Below are 23,502 nucleotides of genomic sequence, written 5' to 3'. Positions count from 1 at the left end.
ATCTTTGTATAATAGAGGCTTTATAGATAGACGGTTTTGGAGAGTCTTTCAGTTTCAGATGTTTATGTATGCTTGAGTTAGTCTTCCGCTTATAGTCAGTCAGGATGAGGGTTCACTTGGGGGACAACAATGGTTCTCAAGTGATGGCCACGTCCAGGGTGTAGGCTCGGGCGGTGACAAAAGAGAAGTGCTCCAACACAACCAAGAGAAAAAATATCATGAGTTGGAGAGAAAGTGCTCCAACACTTGAAAGTTGGAGAGAAAATGTTCCAATTCAAACAAAATATTAAATAAATGAGAATTGAAGAGAAATACTCCAACAATTGAAAGATTGAAGAGAAGTACTCCAACAGTTGAAGGTTGAAGAGAAGTTCTCCAATACAGGAACAATCACAAGAAGAAAAAGGCAAGAGTATACAACTTTAAATTACAGGAGAATGTTGGAATAATAATTCAAAGTTGGAGTAGGAATCCTAAGTTGTTTAGGATTTGTTATTTTTGTACTTATTTAATTAATGTCTAGTCAGACAAGTTTATAAAAAGGACAATATTTTTATCAATGAATTGAAGGTGTGGGTGTTAAGGAATAGGATCGTTGTATATTTGTGTGTTGTATATAAACTACATGCTTCCTATTATTGATGAATGGATTGGTTATCCATTTTGTTGTTGTAGGCTAAAGTAAGGGCCTATGTAACACCCCATATTCAAAAATAGAGATTTCAGATTTCTGGTGTTACAGGTGGCACTCACGGACACCATCCACGGACCGTAGATGGACTCACGGTCTGTCCTGCAGGTCCGTGGTTCGTGACAGAAAACTTCCCCAGAACTTAGTCAGAAATTTTGGCTAAGTGTTGACCCACGGCCGGACTTACGGTTCGTAAGTCAGGTCACGGACCGTAGTTCGTGTCCGTGGACCGATGCCCCAAAAGCCCAGCTTCAGTCCCGAACTACGGTTGACCAGCACGGACCATCATTCGATTCACGGTCCGTAGGTCTGACCGTAAATCGAAGGTTAGCAGCCAGTTAGCTGAAAATTCAGATGGGTCAACTTCAGATGGTCATAACTTTTAGCACAAAATGAATTATGTGTCCCATGACCTATGGTTAGATAGATAATTGAATTATCTTTCCAACGCCGCTGAGTTTACTAAATGCCGACCTCCGAGTAAAAAGTTGTGCTCGTTTTAGTGAAGGCCTGTCGAACAGGCTTGACTTACGGACGCAATCTACGGACCGTAGATTGACCTACGGCCCGTAGGTCCAATCCGTAGGTCACTCCGACAGCAGTTAATTCAGGGGTCCTTTGGTCTTTTCCTATTTCGTTTAACCCCTAAGATACGTCGTTTAGACCTTAAATCATGAGGTTTTAATTAGTTTAAGCCTAGAAACATAACTAGAACTTACCTTAGTCAAAATCATAAATCAAACTTAGAAAATTAGAAGCAAGAGAGGAGAAAAAGGTCAAGAACCCTAGTTCAAGAACGCAGCGAGGTTTCTTTAGTTCCAGCCCCGAAATCGAAAGATTTCTCCGTGGAATTCGTCACCAGGTATGTGGGATTTCATTAGTGGGTACCTTTCGCCCATTAGGTCCCTAGAATTCAGTCAGATTCTTGATTCTATGATTATGAACAGACCTAGGGTTTCTAGAATTATAGCAGATCATCATAAATTAGTTATTTAAATGTTCCAAATCAGATTATCATGTTATTGCTCAGTTTATCGCATTAATTTCAGAACCCTAGCTATGTATTTCTTTAGTTCTTGAATTACACATGCTAGGTCAGATATTTCAGTATTCAGTTATACAGGCCTCAGTTTATGAATGCATCATTATCAGATTAATTGTTGTATTCTCAGTTTGCATGTTCAGTTCGAGCTATCCAGTATTTACAGAAATTCAGTCATAACCAGTTAACTACTTAATTCATTGGGAGTAGCATAATACCGAGTTGGACTAGGGTTTCAGCGTACCCATATAGTCCCAGAACTACGAGCCACGTAGGTGTAAGTCCCCTCTGTGGGCAACATCAGTTTAGTGATCACGCCAGCATGCCTCTATACCTCTGGCAGGGTATATTGGGTCCTCTCGATGGGGCGTATACATCGGACTCCACATTTAGCTCATGTGGTTTTATGTCGGTTATTAGTAGCTCCCACAGTTCAGTCAGACTCTATTGCATTGACCACATTTACAGTTCATTCAGTATTCAGTCAGCATGTTATAAATTGGTCATTGCATTCAGTTAGCTCAGTATTCAGTATCTATATCATGTTCAGATTATTTCATTGCTTTATTGCTTTGTTCAGTTATATGTTCTTTCAGCTTTACTCTATCATGCATGCTCAGTACCTTTCAAGTACTGACGCATACGTGCGCTACATCTTCTCGTGATGTAGGTTCAGGTTCTCAGTATCCAGATCACGCTTAGATCGATTCTCGATCTTTAGTTCAGCAGCATCAGTGGTGAGTCCTCATTCTTCGAGGACTAGTGACATGTTTATCCTTACTGCTTTTAGTCTTTAGTTTCAGTTTTGCTAGATCTAGTTGGGGCATGTCCCAACATTTCTAGTCAGTTTAGAGGCTTAATTCAGACATAGTTAGATTCAGCTTAGTGTTTTGACTTTGATATTTCTTTTGTATTAAACTCTCAGATTTGATATATTCAGTTATAGTATATGGGTATCCCCCATCTTTTCAGATTTATTTATGATTTAGCTTCCGCATCAGTTTATTATCTTTAGTATGCTCATGATCATGCCAGCAGGGTTAGCTTGGGATCACTTGTGGTCCTAGGTCCCGTGTCCGCGTCTCGGGGGTAGCTCGGGGCGTGACAAACTTGGTATCAGAGCATTAGGTTTAAGTGTCCTAGGATGTCTGAAAAGCCGCACTAGGTAGAGTCCTTTTCATAGGTGTGTAGTGCGCACCACATCTAATGAGAGGGAGGCTACAAAGTGTCTTTAGGAAAAATCTTCATTTTCTTGTTACTCTTATCGTGCGTAAGGTATGATTTAATTCCATTCTAACTCGACGTTCTACGTTTCAGTGATCATGCCTCCTCGTAGAGCTTATGCTAGGAATACGAATGCCAGGAACGCAAATGTCGCTCCTCCAGTTCCAGATCAGGAAGTCTCAAATGCTGAATTCCGGATTGCCATTCAGATGTTGGCTCAGAGTATCGCTAACCAGAACAATCAGCGGGTTCAAGCTCCTGTGAATGCAAATGGTGGATCAGCAGCAGCAAGGGTCCGTGACTTTGTTAGGATGAATCCTCCAGAGTTCTTAGGATCGCAGACTGGTGAAGATCCCCAGAATTTCTTGGATGAGATCAAGAAGATCTTTGAGGTGATGCAGGTCACTGAGAATGATCGGGTTGAGTTAGCATATTACCAACTTAAGGATGTAGCTCATATCTGGTATACTCAGTGGAAGGAGAACATGGGTACGGATGTCGCTCCTATTACTTGGGATTGTTTCAGGGAAACCTTTCTAGACAAGCTTTTCACCATAGAGTTGAGAGAAGCAAGGGCCCAGGAATTTATGAACTTAAGGCAGGGTAACATGACTATCCAAGAGCATGGGCTCAAGTTTAACCAACTTTCCAGGTATGCTCCTCACATGGTTGTTGATTTCAGGGCTCAGATGAATAAGTTTCTCTACGGAGTGTCAGACTTAGTGAAAACAAAGTGTAGGAATGCTATGTTGTTGGGAGACATGAACATCTCTAGGCTTATGACTCATGCTCAGCAGATTGAGGGTGATAAGCTTAGGGAACAGGCTAAAGAGACTAAGAAAGCAAGAACAGGTAACTATGATTATTCCCAACAGAAATTGGGTGGTGGAAACCGCTCGCATTTTCAGCAGAAGTCTTCGACTCCAGCCCCTTCATCAACTAGTGTTCCATCCCCCAAGTTCCGTAATGATCAGAAAGGTAGGGTGTCATGCTCTAAGTCTCAAGGTAGTGTTTCAGGCACCAAAACCTACCCAACTTGCCCGAAATGTAGTAGGAACCATCCGGGCGAGTGCTTTGCAGGTAAGGAAGGATGCTTTGGGTGTGGCCAGTCTGGTCATAGATTGAAGGATTGTCCTTCAAGACAAGGTCAAGGAGGAAATAATGGTAGAGCTCAATCTACAACTTCAGCAGCACCAGCAGGTCGCCCGTCTCAGCAGGGTAACTCTTCTGGTACTGGTGGCGGACAGCGCCAAAACAGGCTTTATGCTCTTCAGGCTCGTTAAGATCAGGAAGATTCTCCTGATGTAGTCACTGGTACATTACGAGTCTTTGATCTTGATGTTTATGCATTGTTAGATCCAGGGTCTACTTTGTCTTTTGTAACTCCTTACATAGCAGTCCAATTCAGTGTTAGCCCAGAAACTCTTTCAGAACCCTTCTCAGTCTCTACTCCAGTCAGTGACCCAGTTATAGCAAGACGGATATACAGAAATTGCCCTGTCACAGTCTCTCAGAAAGTCACATCAACAGATCTTGTAGAGTTAGAAATGGTAGACTTCGATGTCATTCTAGGTATGGATTGGTTACATTCATGTTATGCCTCAGTTGATTGTAGAACTAGGATTGTTCGTTTTCAGTTTCCAGACGAACCAATCCTAGAATGGAAGGGTAGTAACTTAGCGCCTATGGGTCGATTCATTTCTTACCTTAAGGCCAGAAAGATGATCTCTAAGGGTTATTTCTATCATCTAGTTCGGGTTACGGATTCTAGTTCCGAAACCCCAACTCTTGAGTCAGTTCCTGTGGTTAATGAGTTTCCAGAAGCGTTCCCAGAAGATCTTCCTGGAGTTCCTCCCGAAAGGGAAATAGACTTTGGAATTGATCTCCTTCCAGATACCCAGTCTATCTCTATCCCTCTAACCAGAATGGCTCCAGCTGAGCTTAAGGATTTGAAAGAGCAGTTGAAAGACTGTAACACCCCAGAAAATTTTTGAACTAAGACCTGAACCTTTCTTCGTAGTAAGTGAGATTTTTGCAAGGAATTAAAAATTTCTTAAGTGTTAAGGTCACTAGATGTAGCACCTTGAGTTCCAAAAAGAATTAAATTGAAATTTTGCAAGTTAAGTTAAGTATGAGTTTTGGGTCGACTTCAAACGACCATAACTCCTAGCTCAGAATGAGTTAGGTGTTCTACCAGATACCGTAGGAAAGATATTTGAATTATTTTTCCAACGCCGCTGAGTTTGCTAAGTTTCGAGGTCGGATGAGTGAGATATGACCTTTTGAAGATAGGCTGTCCAGTTAAGGAAGGTTAGCCGAAAATAGAGAGGGGTATTTTGGTCTTTTCCTTACCCAATCAGATTTAATTCGTTTTTAGTAATATTTTAAGGGTCAAATCCTATTAGGTTCAGTTTTATAATCCTAAAATTAGCCTAGGGTTTTAGTTGAGAGTTCAAGAAGAGAAAAGAAGAGAGAAGAGGAGAAAAGAGGAGAGGATCAAGCGTTCGTCGAGATTCTTACGTGTTGTAGCGGATTTTCGCCATGGGTCTGATCCCTAAGAGGTATGTAAGCTTCCATAGTGTTGGGTTCTTTCACCCATACGCCAATCATGATTTATTCAGCGTAATTTCGTTCTTGAAATTTAAAGATTAGAGTTTTTGATGAATTCTTGATAAGTGTTCTTGAAGTTTCATTAAGTTTTAATGTAAGATACTACTTGGGTCAACTTTAAACGACCATATCTCTTACAATATTAAGAGTTACGTGAGCCATAACCTATCCAATTAAAGGTAATTGAATCTACTTTCCAACCCCACCAATTTCGAGTCAATCCAATTTCTGAGTAAAAAGTTGTGACTATTTTAGTAACCTATATAGTGCTGTTACGAATTAGCCGACGGGAAAATATTAAAAAGAGTCGTTTTTGCCTTTTACCTCCAAGAAAACCATAGAGGAATTTCTTGACTAATAAAAGGCTCAAAACAATCAGATTTTCATCTTCACTAATGAAAATCATAATTCTTGGCCATAGAGATTTCAAGAAAAAAATCTCAAAAAATGTTTTCTTGATTGTTTACCTTCAAGCTAGGGTTTCAAGGCTTCTAATCAAGTTCTTCTTCAAGATTCTTTAAGATTCTTAAAGATTCTTCAAGAATCTTGTTCTTCTAGGTATGTAAGGCTATCATAGTGTTGGACTAGTTCGTCCTCACGCCCTACATCTACTTTCAGATCAAAAAAAGAGTAATCTAGGATACTTTTCCTAGATTTGAGTATTCTTGAGATAAGTTGATTTTGAGTTCTTGAATTCATGTTTCTTTTAAAAGTTCTATTCCTAATTATCGAATAGCTATATTGTTACTGAGATCCTTCATATCATGAATCATAACTCTTGAATTCATAATTCAATTCAAGAGAGAGTTAAGAGTAGAGTTCAAGAAAGCCTTTGAGTTCAATTGTGAATCCTTTGAGATCAACTATCGATTTGAACTAAGTTTTGAGGAAGTAAGTCAGAGAATGAGAAGAGTCACATACATGAGTTTCATAATGTTATTTAGACCATCGAGTGGAGTTGTTTCATGCCCATAATTTCCGCATGAACTTCGTAAGCTGAGTGTCTTTGAGAGGAGTAGTATCTTCAAGTCCTAAGTCTTGAGTATTGAGTTCCTAATCCCCTTTGAGATTATATTTCTAAGCATGGGACTATTACATGTTACCCATAAAGTCTTTGAGTTGAATTGTTCATGCCCATAATTCTGCATGAATCCTATAAGTCGAGCAGTCTTAAGAAGAGAAGTATCTTTGAGTCCTTGAGTTGAGTCGTTATGGTCATAATTCCGCATGAACCCTCTGAGTTGAGCATTCTTGAAATGAGTAGTATTATTGAAATTCTTGAGTTCCAAGTATTTGAGCTCTATCTGTGGTTATTGAAAACCTTGCATTGAGTCGTTCATGTCCATCATTCGACACGAACCACATTTTAAGAAGTCTTTTGCAAATGTTTTACCTTTGTTTTAAGACTTAAGTTTTGAGTTCAGTAAAGAGTGAAGAGTAAAGATTGAAGTCCTTTTCTTCAAAAGTATATGGGGACTAAGTATTCCCAAAGAGTTTATAAATGTTTTCACATTTAAGTAAGAACGGAAACTGAGATTTCCAAAGGGCCTTCGGGCTAGTTTTCAGAAAAGAGTAATAGCTTTCTAAATGAAGCAAACAGGGAAACTGAGATTTCCAAGATAGCCTTTGAGCAAAGTTTTTGAGCAATTATCTCAAATCAGCAGAAAAAAAGTATGTTTTTAAAACATAAGAGCTAGTATATTTTGGGAGTAGTATTGAGCACCGATATGGGGAAGAGTTCAGACAACTCACAGCCCCCATAAACCATGTAGCCATCATGGGTAGAAAAGGGTCATACTTTTTAGATGAATCCTTTTCACATAGACTAGTGGATCCATTAGTAGTTCAGGTCCTATACCTTTGGCCGGGTATAGGATGCGCTGGCAGCGTGAGGTAGATCGTTGTATCATCATTATACCTCTTATGTGATGGTTGTCGGTTAGAGAAACTCCCACAGAAGTTATTGTATTTTTATATACATCAGTTTATTGTATTTTTATATACATTTCAGAGTTATGTTGTATCCTTGCATACACACAGATTTCACAGCATGTTTTTAAACAGTTTCTTTCTTTATATTGCACTTGTTTTAAATTGCTTTATATTGAAATGAGTTCAGTCATATTGAGTTGAGTATCCAGAGTCGAATATCATATCTTTGAGTCGAATATCATATCCTTGAGTTGAGTATCTAATCTCTGAGTTGAGTATCTTATCCTTGAGTACTTCTGAGTTGAGTAAGTTTGAGTAGTTTGGAGTATTCCTTGAGTTGAGTAAGATTGAAAAGAGGCAAGTATGTTTCCTTTTTATCAAATTTCAAGCGTATGATTATGTTTTAGAATTCCCCTTACATGCTCGTACATTCCACGTACTGAGCCATTTGGCCTGCATCTTCTCATGATGCAGACACAGGTATTTAGGATCATCAACAGGAGCTTCGTTGATACATCTGAGAGTTCGAGGTAGCTATGGTGAGCCTCATTTCTTCCGGAGGATTCCATTTACTTTCAGTTGTTAGGAGGTCGTGGGTATTGTCCAAACTTCCTTTATTGTCATTTAGAGGCTTCATATATAGACAGTAGAGTTTTAGAAGTCTTCATTTATTTTGTTAAATGCTTTAAAGACTAAAGTTGCCTTTTTATGGCGAGTTGTATATATTTTATTATACATAGTTTTCTTTGGACTTAAAGTTTGTATTTAAGTCTTATGAACTTTTATTTCAGTTTTTAAGCTTTGTATGCTTGAATCAGTTTTCCGCTTGTAGTCAGCCAGGATGAGGGTTCGTTGGGGGACCAGCAATGGTCTTCGAGTGCCGGCCACGTCCAGGGTGTAGGCTCGGGTCGTGACAAAGACCTTCTAGATAAGGGCTTCATCAGACCTAGTATTTCGCCATGGGGTGCACCAGTGTTGTTCGTGAAGAAGAAAGATGGTTCACTCAGAATGTGCATTGACTATAGGTAGTTGAACAAGGTCACAATCAAGAATAAGTATCCCATCTCCAGGATTGATGACTTGTTTGACCAACTTCAGGGTGCTAGTCATTTCTCAAAGATAGACCTCAGATCAGGTTATCATCAGCTTAGAGTAAGAGATAGTGACATTCCGAAGACGGCCTTCAGAACTCGGTATGGTCATTACGAATTTGTAGTTATGTCATTTGGACTAACCAATGCTCTTGCAGCTTTCATGGATTTGATGAACAGAGTGTTCAAGCAGTACTTGGACTTGTTCGTTATCGTCTTTATTGATGATATCCTCATTTACTCTAGGAATGAGGAAGAACATGCGAGTCATTTGAGAGTTGTTCTGCAAACTCTCAAAGATCACCAGTTATTTGCAAAATTTAGTAAGTGTGAGTTTTGGTTACAATCAGTTGCCTTCCTTGGGCATATTGTGTCTAGTAAAGGAATTCAAGTAGATTCCCAGAAGATAGAAGCAGTGAAACAATGGCCCAGACCTACCTCTGCTACAGATATCAGAAGTTTCTTGGGTTTAGCGGGCTATTACAGACGGTTTGTGGAAGGATTTTCATCCATAGCCTCACCATTGACTAGGTTGACTCAGAAAAAGGTTAAGTTTCAGTGGTCAGATGATTATGAGAAAAGCTTCGCAGAATTGAAAACTAGGTTGACTACAGCTCCTGTCTTGACTCTACCAGAGGGTTCAGATGGTTATGTGATCTATTGTGATGCATCCAGAGTCGGTCTAGGTTGTGTGTTGATGCAGCGAGGTAAGGTTATAGCTTATGCTTCTAGACAGCTTAAGGTGCATGAGAAGAATTATCCGACTCATGACCTCGAGCTAGCAGCAGTGGTATTTGCATTTAAGATTTGGAGACACTACTTGTATGGTGTTCATGTAGATGTGTTCACAGACCATAAGAGCCTCCAGTATGTATTCACCCAGAAAGAGTTGAATCTTCGCCAGAGAAGATGGCTTGAATTTCTCAAAGATTATTATATGAGCGTGCATTACCATCCTGGTAAGGCCAATGTAGTAGCAGATGCCCTTAGCAGACTATCCATGGGTAGTGTAGCATATGTTGAGGAAGAAAGGAGAGAGCTAGCAAAGGATGTTCACAGACTTGCTTGCCTAGGAGTTCGTCTTATGAGCATATCAGATGGTGGTGTAACGGTTCAGAATGGGGCAGAATCTTCTTTGGTAGTAGAGGTTAAGGAAAAGCAAGATAGTGATCCAATCTTGCTTGAACTTAAGAGTGCAGTCCACAATCAGAGAGTGGAGGTTTTCTCCCAAGGGGGAGATGGTGTACTTCGCTATCAAGGTAGATTGTGTGTTCCTGATGTGGGTGAATTGAGACAGCATATTCTCGCAGAAGCCCATAATTCCAAATATTCTATTCATCCAGGTGCCACTAAGATGTACCGTGATCTGCGGGAAGTCTATTGGTGGAATGGTATGAAAAGAGATATAGCCGATTTTGTGGTTAAATGCCCCAATTGCCAGCAAGTAAAGGTAGAACATCAGAAACCAGGAGGTATGACTCAAGAGATTGACATTCCTACTTGGAAGTGGGAAGTGATCAACATGGACTTCATCACAGGTTTACCTCGTACTCGCAGACAACATGACTCCATTTGGGTGATTGTTGATAGGGTTACTAAGTCTTCTCACTTTTTGGCGGTCAAGACTATAGATTCAGTGGAGGATTACGCCAAGCTTTACATTAATGAGATTGTGAGGTTGCATGGAGTTTCTTTGTCTATCATCTCAGATAGAGGTCCTCAGTTTACATCTCAATTCTGGAAGTCATTTCAGAAAGGTCTTGGTACTCAGGTTAATCTTAGCACAGCATTTCATCCACAGACGGATGGTCAGGCAGAGCGTACCATTCAGAACTTAGAGGACATGTTGAGAGCTTGTGTGATCGACTTAAAGGGTAGTTGGGATGATCACCTTCCTCTGATAGAGTTCGCCTACAACAATAGTTACCATTCCAGCATTCAGATGGCCCCTTATGAGGCATTATATGGGCGTAGATGTAGATCTCCAGTTGGTTGGTTTGAAGTAGGTGAAGCAGCCTTGATAGGACCAGATTCGGTCCTTGATGCTATGGAGAAAGTGCAACTCATTAGAGATAGACTTAAGACTGCTCAGAGTCGCCAAAAGTCTTATGCAGATGTGAGAAGAAGGGAACTAGAGTTCCAAGTTGATGATTGGGTTTTCCTGAAAGTGTCACCTATGAAAGGAGTGATGAGATTTGGCAAGAAAGGGAAGCTCAGTACCAGATATGTAGGCCCTTACCGGATCTTGAAAAGGATTAGTAAAGTGGCTTATGAGTTAGAGTTGTCAGCAGACTTAGCAGCAGTGCATCCAGTCTTTCACATTTCTCTTTTGAAGAAGTGTGTGGGTGATCCAGCATCCATAGTGCCATTAGGGAGTGTGGCCGTGAAAGATAGTCTTTCTTATGAGGAGTGTACCAGTTGAGATTCTCGATCGTCAGGTTAGAAGGTTGAGAAATAAAGAAGTCGCTTCAGTCAAGGTTTTGTGGAGGAGTCAGTCAGTAGAGGGAGCTACTTGGGAAGCAGAAGCAGCCATGAAGTCCAAGTATCCTCACCTCTTTCCTTCCGATACCATTCCAGCTTGAGGTAATAGTTCCTCATCAGTTTTTTAGTCATTCATGCGAAAATTCAGTCTTAGAATCATGTTCCTTCAGTTTGTACTTGCATTTTCAGCGTATTTGCATGTCCTTGGAACTCAGTACAGTCAAAAATTCAGTTCTCAGTGTTTAGTGGTAGGGATTGCAGCCCTCTCCCTCTATTTCAGCTAGTTTAGTCTTAATTCGAGGACGAATGGTCCCAAGGGGGAGATAATGTAACACCCCGTATCCGAAAATAGAGATTTCAGATTTCTGGTGTTACAGGTGGCACTCACGGACACCATCCACGGACCGTAGATGGACTCACGGTCCGTCCTGCAGGTCCGTGGTTCGTGACAGAAAACTTCCCCAGAACTCAGTCAGAAAATTTGGCTAAGTGTTGACCCACGGCCGGACTTACGGTCCGTAAGTCAGGTCACGGACCGTAGTTCTTGTCCGTGGATCGATGCCCCAAAAGCCCAGCTTCAGTCCCGAACTACGGTTGACCAGCACGGACCATCATTCGATCCACGGTCCGTAGGTCTGACCGTAGATCGAAGGTTAGCAGCCAGTTAGCTGAAAATTCTGATGGGTCAACTTCAGATGGTCATAACTTTTAGCACAAAATGAATTATGTGTCCCATGACCTATGGTTAGATAGATAATTTAATTCTCTTTCCAACGCCGCCAAGTCTGCTAAATTCTGACCTCCGAGTAAAAAGTTGTGCTCGTTTTAGTGAAGGCCTGTCGAACAGGCTTGACTTACGGACGCAATCTACGGACCGTAGATTGACCTACGGCCCGTAGGTCCAATCCATAGGTCACTCCGACAGCAGTTAATTCAGGGGTCCTTTGGTCTTTTCCTATTTCGTTTAACCCCTAAGATACGTCGTTTAGACCTTAAATCATGAGGTTTTAATTAGTTTAAGCCTAGAAACATAACTAGAACTTACCTTAGTCAAAATCATAAATCAAACTTAGAAAATTAGAAGCAAGAGAGGAGAAAAAGGTCAAGAACCCTAGTTCAAGAACGCAGCGAGGTTTCTTTAGTTCCAGCCCCGAAATCGAAAGATTTCTCCGTGGAATTCGTCACCAGGTATGTGGGATTTCACCAGTGGGTTCCTTTCGCCCATTAGGTCCCTAGAATTCAGTCAGATTCTTGATTCCATGATTATGAACAGACCTAGGGTTTCTAGAATTATAGCAGATCATCATAAATTAGTTATTTAAATGTTTCAAATCAGATTATCATGTTATTGCTCAGTTTATCGCATGAATTTCAGAACCCTAGCTATGTATTTCTTTAGTTCTTGAATTACACATGCTAGGTCAGATATTCCAGTATTCAGTTATACATGCCTCAGTTTATGAATGCATCATTATCAGATTAATTGTTGCATTCTCAGTTTGCACGTTCAATTCGAGCTATCCAGTATTTACAGAAATTCAGTCATAACCAGTTAACTACTTAATTCATTGGGAGTAGCATAATACCGAGTTGGACTAGGGTTTCAGCGTACCCATATAGTCCCAGAACTACGAGCCACGTAGGTGTAAGTCCCCTCTGTGGGCAACATCAGTTTAGTGATCACGCCAGCATGCCTCTATACCTCTGGCAGGGTATATTGGGTCCTCTCGATGGGGCGTATACATCGGACTCCACATTTAGCTCATGTGGTTTTATGTCGGTTATTAGTAGCTCCCACAGTTCAGTCAAGAGTCTATTGCATTGACCACATTTACAGCTCATTCAGTATTTAGTCAGCATGTTATAAATTGGTCATTGCATTCAGTTAGCTCAGTATTCAGTATCTATATCATGTTCAGATTATTTCATTGCTTTATTGCTTTGTTCAGTTATATGTTCTTTCAGCTTTACTCTATCCTGCATGCTCAGTACCTTTCAAGTACTGACGCATACGTGCGCTACATCTTCTCGTGATGTAGGTTCAGGTTCTCAGTATCCAGATCACGCTTAGATCGGTTCTCGATCTTCAGTTCAGCAGCATCAGTGGTGAGTCCTCATTCTTCGAGGACTAGTGACATGTTTATCCTTACTGCTTTTAGTCTTTAGTTTCAGTTTTGCTAGATCTAGTTGGGGCATGTCCCAACATTTCTAGTCAGTTTAGAGGCTTAATTCAGACATAGTTAGATTCAGCTTAGTGTTTTGACTTTGATATTTCTTTTGTATTAAACTAGATTTGATATATTCAGTTATAGTATATGGGTATCCCCCATCTTTTCAGATTTATTTATGATTTAGCTTCTGCATCAGTTTATTATCTTTAGTATGCTCATGATCATGCCAGCAGGGTTAGCTTGGGATCACTTGTGGTCCTAGGTCCCGTGTTCGCGTCTCGGGGGTAGCTCGGGGCGTGACAGCCTAGCCCCCGATCTCCCCTAGATCCATATTTTGAACTTATAATTTTATCGTTTGAATCATGGACGATATTGATCAACGGATAAATATGTCGTCGTGTATTAAAAAAATATTAATTACTAATAATAGTTGAATTGGTCAAGACATGAGTAGAATTACGTCATGTCAACATTGTGATAATGTATCTAATAATCAAAAAGTTGGCACTAGGAAAATGTTTAAATAATAACCATAGGTGAAATAGCACACACATGAAAAATAGTTATTTGAGAAAATGGTGGGATCAATTGTCACCACCACCATGACCCCCTCCGTTAGTGAGTTGGGCGAGCGGTACGTACAATCTCACCATTTTACACATTTATGGGCATATAGAGGCCAATATACAGGATTCAGGCGATTTTTTAAATATTTTGTGTGTTAGATTCCAAATGATTTCTTTTACAAAAAAATAACGAAACCCTTGAGGCAGACCCCAACCAGCTCCAAGGCCCCCGCCCCCATGCCAAGTCCGCTTCGAGCCCCCCACCCCGAGGCCCCACCCGCCATGAGACCCCGCTCGCTTCGAGGCCCCACCCGCCCCGAGGTCCCACCCATCTCGAGGCCCCCTACCGTGCCCTAAGGCCACCCCTCCCCCCCACAAGCAAAACAAGGCCAAGAATATTATAACAAGTTTAAGAAAGTCGCACATGAATTATATTTATAATTATTTAAAATAAAAATATCTAAATAAATTAGCAAGAACTAGCAGATCATGATCGCTATTAATACATTTACGCGATTTTCGAATATTTTAACAAATGAGGCTTACAGGCCTCACTTTTAAATTTAAAATAAAAAATCAACTAAAACAAAAAAAATACAGTGTAACTATTCTTCTATATAGATAAAAATTCAATAAGATATAAAGGCAAACCAAATTAAGGAGTGGAACTAGAAAAAGTAGTTGTAAAATGGTGAAACTTCAAATGCTCATACCTTTGGCCTCCGATGTCCGTTTTAAGCAAAAAAAAATTGAATTTGGGTAGTTTTTTGCGATCTATGCGACCAAACTGCCGAATGGCGATTTGACTGAGCCGATTTTCTTATAAACGTCTTTTAAACCATCCAATTTTGAATTTCCCCCAATTTGGCTGAGTAATTTTATTCCTTTTTAGTAAAAACCTAATGAAACAAAATGGATTTTGAGTTCGAAATACCTTGGTAATGCGGATATGAATGTCAATTTAATATTGAATAATCAATTGTAGCAAACGAGGTACATAGTATTAGCAAACAAATAGTCACATGACAATTGGCTTGTTGATTTAGCTTCTACTAGTTTTTGACCTGAACAATGTGGGTTAAAAACTAGGCAGAGGCGATGAAAATAGATCTGGCTGGCCCAAGAAAACATTGTTATGCATGAAGTGTGGCCTTATGTTCACTCCCTTTTGATTTTTGCATAGGTTAGGCATTCGTATGTTGCCGACTCGATGTGTTGTGGTGCACGATGCATGGTGGTTGGGTGCAATGCTGCACAATACCCGTCCAGGATCCACATGTTGTGTTGTGGTGGATACTGTGTGTAGGATTATGATCGAACACCTCTAAGTTTTTTTTCAGAAATTTTTTTTTAGGTCCTCATATAGTTTTTTCAGGATTATACGTAATGCTTTCCCAACTCACGAAAAAAATTTAAGTGCCCCAAAAAAAATTTGGGTGTCCCAAAGATGACAGATCCCTGGGCTAATATACACGAAAAATGGCAAAAATTTGGGTAATTCGTAAAAGTTGGTTCGTAAATACAAAAATATGAATGAAAAAACAGTAAGACTGTACATAATGTTTCCCCAACTCATTACGGAGGTCCTCATATAGGATTTCAGAAGAGAAAAGACATAAATTTGACACCTGAAGTTATCTCAAATATTCAAAAAGACACCTTAACCATGCGGAAGCTCTATTACCCCCCAAAATAATTTCGAACTTATATTATTACAAAATTATATGGCACTAAAATCCGAGTACAAATTGAACCAGATATGGAAAACAGGACAGTTGCAATCAAAGAATCGTTAATTTCTATTTCGACAGACCTTAAGAATCAAGTCGAAACTAGCAACGCAAATGCTCAGGTCAGTAGAGACTTACTAAGTTTCTCATTGATTTATGGTGGAAAAAACATGTAATTTCTAGCATTGAGAGGAACAAACATTTAATAGCAGTAGTTCACATACATTCAATCTGGCAGGCAGGTCATTGTCTAGTGCTAAACTTACAATTCAAGTTTAGAAACTATTCACACATTACACATTGAATTTTACATAAGAGTCATCTATTTTCTTGATTTGATACTATAAACATCACAAACTAAAAATGTAAAGACTACAACGTTACGTATACATAAAGGCTTGGGCGAGAGGGGGGGGGGGGGATTACAAGGGAAATAACCGACGGGGAGCGATTTGATATTATAACTAATGATGCGCACAGATGGCGTATTGGCGTAATTAGTGTCTAAGGTTCCAGCTTCAGCGAAACCACTCTACACTGCCTGTTACGCTTGGCTGTCTTCATAAACACTATGGAGATACAAGACGGGGCCCACCATGGTCGCCGGACTCTTTGTTCTCCCTTCAAGCAAGCCACTGAAGACATGAATTAAGTCAATATAGATAAAAGGAACTATAGGACATTAGCAAATAGTAAAAGAATAGCAGAAACTTCATTCCTAAATAGCAACAGCAGATTCACTGAAGTATTTCAATAGCTTTCCGTTATTATGGCTACCCGGTGCACTAAGCTCCTGCTATTCTTGGGGTCCGGGGAAGGGCCAGACCACAACGATCTATTGTACACAGCCTTACCCAGCATTTTGTTTCCACCTGTCGAACCCGTGACCTACTGGTCACATGGCAGCAACTTTACCAATTATCTCAAAAATAGAGTATCTCACTAGCAACAATTTATAAATCTGTTAAAGATTTACTACGGTAGAGAGTTTTAGAGAATGTCAACAGTGCTTGACGTTACAATCAAAACCAGATCACCGAATATGTCTGCAAAATCCGAGGAATTCAAAACAGAGCACATATAACTAACTAGGTAGAGGCAACGCGATGGAACCATCACACCGTATTGGCAAGTGAATAAGTCCCAACTTCAAGTTTTGCAAAAGGGTTTTTTATCACATGACAAAGAAAACACGAGTGAGTCACCAATCAAAGCTGATTAAAAACAACATAACAAAACGTAATCATATTGCTGGAAAGATAGACAAAGAAAGTTGTCAAACTAAGAGATATGGTTTCATCTGTGAGCGAAGAGAGAGATTATAGGAACCTTTTATCCGCCTCAGCTCCTTGCACAACGTAATGAAGTCTCCCCATTTCATGTGGCACCTTCTTATAAACCGGAGAATCTGTTCAGTCGTGAACATGGACATCCCCTCCAAATACTCTCCATTAACACCATTTTCTTTGAAAATTTGACGATAGCTACCAAGCTTTATTTCTTCTAACCATAAACCTACATCCTGGAAAAACAAGAGCAGTAACAGAATGTCAGTCATTGTTGCATTCCCTCGTGGACGTATTTTATTATGCCAAAGAATAATAAAAAAGAATATCAAGCTCTTTGTAATAGTGAATCAGTATGCCAACTTATCATACAAAACTTGACAGAAGGAGGGACCTCTTCGCAAGCAAGTTATCTAAACCTACTAAATAAATTTTTTCACCTCTTAATTACATGAGCTCAAATCATTCAAAGTATTATCCATTCACTATTTCTTTTAAGGTTTTGAAGAACACAAGGAACAGATGCTCCCATAAACCAAGTCACTCTGTTCCTCAACTTGGACCTTGCCCCGCATCATGGATGTTACATTAACCTTGGCATATGTCTATGGATTTGACTCCGCTACTAAATTGGCAAAATATCTAACTAAAATGTCATCCATATCACTTCCAACTCATCAGTCTATACACAATATAGATAAATTGTCATCCTACACACTAGTAGGACAGAAAGGCATATATGTATACTTCAGATGTGATTACTTGCTGATGGCAATTTACAAGATTCAAAATTACATATAAACAGTAATTGTATGTTTTCAACCTTACACCTTTCAACTTATTGTTTCCATCTAACCCTGCATGATGCCTAATCCTCAAAAATCGACACATTTAGATCATGGATGACCAAGCACTACCAAAGATAGTAACTGCATATTAAACCAGCTATATAGTTGTCCAGAATAGACACAAAGTCATCTTAAAAGTACCAGTTTCGAAACAAAAAAAGAGACAGAGTGATCTAAAAGGATTTAAACGCTCTTATAGGCGGAGTCAACAAAATAAACAATCAATTTTTTACTTCTATTTTAGAATGACAAAATTCTCAAGTATGACACCTTTTTGCAAAGTCAAGAAAGTTAGTCAAGTAGTTCTTTGCTAAACAAAATGAAATAAAAGAAGATTGCGAAAAAAAAAAGAAAAACTTTTTCTACGGATAAACGGTTGATATTCCCTCTCTAGAACCTCTTCCTCTTTCCAGATGAGATTGCTTTCAAGACCAGAGGCGAAGATATGATTGTTTAAGGGCCCAACAATAGATCATGAGTTTCAGACCAAGGAGCTGCTGACAGAGAGTTTGACTCCAAGGAAGGTGGAAAGGGAGCCAAAACAGAGTGCTAAGCTTGTGCATGAATAACGCTTAACCCCACCACCCACCCACCCCAAAACTAGAGGGGAAAAAAGAAGAAAGGAGAAAAAGAACCATTTTATGATTTAGTTAGTCTTCCGGGAGAAAACTCATCACTTCGTCTCTCCAATATGGCCCTCTTATGTCAAATTCTGTGCAAGTGTTCTTTTTCAATTTCTCCACCATAACCACAATTTTTTGTCTCTTCCTCCCTATATTAGAGCTAATTGATCAATACTAAGTTTCTTAGTCTTATTCTGGTGCAACTGTCAGATGGATTTGTTACCAAAAGTTGTGACACAAACATTGAAGTAGAATGTAGGATACAAAATTCACCACAACAACAACAACATAAAGATGGAACAGGCCATTTACTAAAAGTCAGGTAAAAGGCTGTGGTAAAGATGCCTTAAAGTGAAACTAACTCAAACTTCCCACACCTTGGAGATGCTAAGAATTTCCAATGAAATAGCAGTGTTTGTAAGATATTTCCTTTTTTGTAGAGAACGAATTCCAATGGATGGAACTTGCACTTTTGTCAAGTTGCACAAGTGAAGGCATTTTTTTCACTCAAGAAGGATATGCCAACAAACTTCTCAACAAGTCTGGGCTAAAGCAAAGTAAAAAGTGTGCTACTATTGAGACAAACACAAGGTTAAGGAGTGACGGAGGCTCACTTCTGCAGATCCCAAACCTTTTCAAGCACTTGTTGGAAGTCCTCTACATTTGACTATTACAAGACTAGATATTACCTTCTTTGTTAGGATATGTCAGCAGATTCATGCAATCACTAAAAAAGCCTCACCTGGAAGCTGCGAAGAGGATTCTGAAATATAGCAACTCAACATCAGATATAGGCTTATTTTTTCCCAAAGAAGAATGATTTGATATTAACGGGTTATACTGATGCTGATTTTGGTGGTGACTTGGATGATCAAAGATCTATATCGAACTATATTTTACTCTTGGCGGAACAGGTATTTCTTGGTGCAACAAAAAGCAAGACTCGACTTATTTGTCAATTACGGAGGTGGAATATAAAACATCAACTGTTACTACTCAAGAATCAAGAATGTGTATGGATCCAAAGTTCCCGGAGACTAGCATTTATCTATATCAAAGCCAAAGGAAGTTTTGGAGACAATTAAAGTGTCATCAAGCTTGCAAATAATCCCATATTCCATGCAAGAACTAAGCACATTGAGGTGGAACATCATTTCATCCGAAAAAAATTCTTGATTGAACTATAAACACTTTAGAAGTGAGAAGTCAGGAAAATATTGATGATTTGTTCACCAAGTTACTTCCTAAAGCTTCGTTTGGGTTCTTCATCGTCAACCTTAGAGTAATTTCCAAAAAATCACTTTAAGGAGGAGCGTGAAAAAATTAAAGCTGATCTTTTGGAATATCATGGACTTTTTAATAAAGTTTCTACAATGACCTAGTTAATATCTTGAAGAAATATCTACATCTTCTAGAGTCATGCAAGAAGGTAAGGTTAAGTAGATCCTTCTTGTAGATATATCTAGACAATATCTAGAACCATCCCTAGACAAGTATAAGTAGGAGTGGTCTTGTGCTTTTGTAACTATGTCAATTTCCAAAAAGCTTTCTAGCATAACCATGATTTTCTATCTAAAATCATCTTTCTCTTTCAATGTGGCCTCTTTAGTTGAGTCCTCCAACCTTAATTATCGAACTTGGGCTAGTAGAAAGTCTCTAATTTATTATTGTCTGTTATTGTCTGCATGTAAAGGAAAGTAAAACTCTTTCTTGGCGAGCTTGAACCATCTTGGAATTGAGAATATGTCACCTCTCTAGAGCAACTTTGTTTGTACTTTCCTTTTCAATTCCTCTTATAGACTACAAGAGCATTTCTTTCCCCTTCTTTGATAGATACACCAGCCCTTTACCTGGCTAGTAGCTCCTCTAATGATGGCAAATACTCAAATTTCTTCCAAGATGTTTGTTAAACCATCCTTAAATTGATGTAACGAAGGATATATATTCTTTGCTAAACCACAAAAATAATAGTTCTTATTTGTGCTTCAATGATAGCCTCGTTTAAATACAACAGAGAGATTTTGGAACATAAATTTTTAATCTTCAAAAATTACACGATGTAGTGCTAGCCAGTGCTAGCCAATATATTCTCCAATATATATGGTCGAGCTTCATTCTTATTGAACAACCAATCGAGGGTCCTTCATATTTTATGAGATGATCTACACCTTATTATATGATCAAATAATTTATTGAAAATAGACCTCTTTAGGATGAACTTCGCCTCAACTTCAGTATCCTTCCACTTCTTGATTGTGTTTCTATTCTCGATTCACTAGGAGGACTTGTGTTACACATTAACAACCTCTTACAAATCCTTGCTAACAAGGTAGGATTCCATACATGTTTCCCATATCTTATAGTTGGACGGGTTTAATAATTCTATCTCAGTCTATCAACATGATTACATGAAATATGAGTAGAATCTACAACCACTGGCCCAATCTTGAAACAAAATTTTCAAAAGCCAACCTATGGCTATGACTCTGATATCAAGTAAGGAGTAGGAGAGAGAATAAATTGGAGAGACCCAAGATCGATAACTAAGGTTGGAGAATTCAACTAAAGAAGAGGAAGCTATGAAAGAGAAGGGAGATTTTAGATATGAGAACTTGGTTATACTAGAAAGCTTTCTTGCATTAGTTTGGTTATAAATGCACAACCCTTATTTATACTTATCTAGGGATGATTCTAGATATTGTTCTAGATATATCTAGAAGAAAAATCTAATTAACTTATCTTCCAGCCATACTCTAGAAGATCTAGATATTTCTTCAAGATACGTATCCAAGATATTACACTAGGCCATACTAGAAACTTCATTGAAAATTCATCATATTCCAAAAAACCAACTTTAATTTTTTCACACTTGTCGTTGCCCACAACAGGGTAACGATCTTGTGAGGCCTACATCTAGCAACCTTTGAGCTCCGGTCATCATTGCGTAATTCCTATTTATGTAGCTTAACAATGGAAGTGCACGGATGGCCTTCCCTAGTTAAGAAGCAAAGTAATAGATGACAGTTTCATCCCCAATTAAAATCATTTTTTTATCATAAGCCCCCTACCCAAATCTACAACAATCTGACCGACGGAAAAAATCAACTGAGTTCCACAGTGTTAATAGAAATCAAAAGACAAAAACCGATGAGATTAGTATTCATTCTACTAAAAATGCACGGAGACAACACTCAGACTACCTACTAACCTTCTTCTACCTTAATCGACTCTTCACTTTCAATGCTGCACCCCTATCAGATTCTCTAAAATTAGTTACTCGCGAACATTTTTGAAGAATCCGAACAACATAAACCTAAATCCTCAACCTCCAAACGTAATCAAATAACAGTAAACTCGCAAGATCTACAAAAGTAATCAAATAATCAAAAACTCAACCAAAAATTTTAAAAAAAATACCTCAACTGTCCAAATGAAGAAATCAAGTGGTTCTGGTGGTTTTTCTTTGCTTATTATCATCTCTCACTATCAAAATACAACTAAAATTGAGTTCACCTAAACACATAAAAAAATGAGATTATAATTTCATACAAAACAATTAACAACAAACACAAATCAATTACATACCTTGTAATAATAATCAAATTGTATTGATTTAGGGTTTTGAATTTTCTACATATTTTTTTGGTGGAGCTAAGAGAGAGGGAAAAAGGAAAAAATTCAGCTAAATTTTCTTTTCTTTTCTTTTATTGCTTTTTTTTTTTACTATAAAATTTTCATTGTAAATAATACTATATTGTTTCTCTTTTTTGTAACTAAGTGGGCCCTACATGGGCCCCATTTATTTGTTTTTGTGTTATTTGCGGAATTATATGTTTGTGTCGCTCCCTTTTACTTCCACGCGATTTCTCTCTGAGGATGTAGCACGTGTATTCCTCTGGTTTTTAAAAAGAGTCTCGTACACTTTTATTTATTCATTATAATAACAAAAAAATTAGTAATAACAATATATTTAGTGAAATATCACAAAGTATGGTCTGAGAAAAGTAGAATACACAGTGATTTTATTATTATTTCGTGGAGATATAGAAATTATTTCTGAAAGATCCTCGGCTCAAGTGTGTATTTTTTTTTAGAATATTAAAAAAATGTAGTGTTTTATATTCAATAATTGTTTATTTTCTAAGATTTTAAAAAATGTTGATAATTAAGGATATTATGATAAAATATACACATAACATATTATATTTATTATTTTTTAAAGGAGTAAAAAGGTTATTGTGGATAAGTAAAAGTGATTAGCTAACCAACATGGATTGTGTTGTATTGATGGGAGTGCTTCACCCTTAGTTAGAGGTCTCGAATTCGATCCCTGGATATGAAGAAAATTATGTTGGAAGTGTCTTCTAACCATACGAAAAATTTGAATCTCTAACTCACAAATTAATTGTTTTTGGCAAGAAAGTTGTCTAGACAAGTATCCCATACTGAAAGGATCACAAAGATACGTACTATGAACTTAGACAAGTGTTGCATTATCCCAACAAATAATTTTCTATATAAGTAAAATGAGGTCATGTTAAAAAATAAAAGACAAGACCATCAAATCTTTTCATACATCTTATCTAAATTATTTCTCTAATATAATTGAAGAAAGTTGTCCACTAGTTAAATAAGTTAAAGTAATATTGCTCAAGTACCATATAAGTTTAAGGTAAGTTTTATACAGCGGCGATTAGATCATTTTTATTATATGATGTGGAGTATTGGTCAGTCAAGAACTTATGCATATATTCAGAAGATGCACGTTGTGGAGATGAAGATGTTGAAATAGATGTGTGGGCATATTAGGAACGACAAGATTAGGAACGAGGTTATATGATAGAAGACGGGAATGACCCCTGTAGCGGACAAGATAAGAAAAGCAAGACTGAGATGGTTTGGGCATGTCTAAGTGAGGTGCATTAACGTCTCAGTGTGGAGGTGCAAGAGGATAGTTGTAGGGGTAAACGGAAGGGTAGAGGTAGGCCAAAAAATAATTGGGGAGAGGTAATTAGACAGGACATGGCATAGTTTCATATTATCGTGGGGACATGACTCTAGATAGGAAGGAGTGGAGGTCGCGGATTAAGGTAAAAGGTTAGTAGGGGCGGAGTGTAGTCTTACGTGTGTAGGTTTAGGCTTGTTAGTGCATGTCGTAGCACTAGTCTAACTCTTGTAGTTCTTGCCATATGTTGTTTATTGTGTTT

General features: G+C 38.5%; 2 protein-coding genes across 2 annotated transcripts in view; both read right to left on the bottom strand.

Annotated features, from left to right (window-relative positions):
* LOC125823752 (uncharacterized) overlaps nt 1–23,502 on the bottom strand; it is a 297,644-nt gene that overhangs the window by 164,507 nt on the left and 109,635 nt on the right. The gene's annotated exons all lie outside the window — the stretch shown is intronic.
* On the bottom strand, nt 15,724–21,894 carry LOC125823764 (uncharacterized). The gene is made up of 3 exons (XM_049503144.1): nt 21,713–21,894; nt 16,868–17,060; nt 15,724–16,173 (listed from the first exon to the last, which is right to left on the bottom strand). The coding sequence occupies exons 1-3, from the start codon at nt 21,770–21,772 to the stop codon at nt 16,043–16,045; spliced, it is 384 nt and encodes a 127-aa protein (XP_049359101.1). The 5' UTR covers nt 21,773–21,894; the 3' UTR covers nt 15,724–16,042.

Source organism: Solanum verrucosum, unplaced genomic scaffold (genome assembly GCF_900185275.1).
Source record: "Solanum verrucosum unplaced genomic scaffold, falcon-dt-bn FXZP01000093.1, whole genome shotgun sequence".
NCBI classification, from domain to species: Eukaryota; Viridiplantae; Streptophyta; class Magnoliopsida; order Solanales; family Solanaceae; genus Solanum; species Solanum verrucosum.
This window is presented reverse-complemented; position numbering and strand designations above follow the sequence as displayed.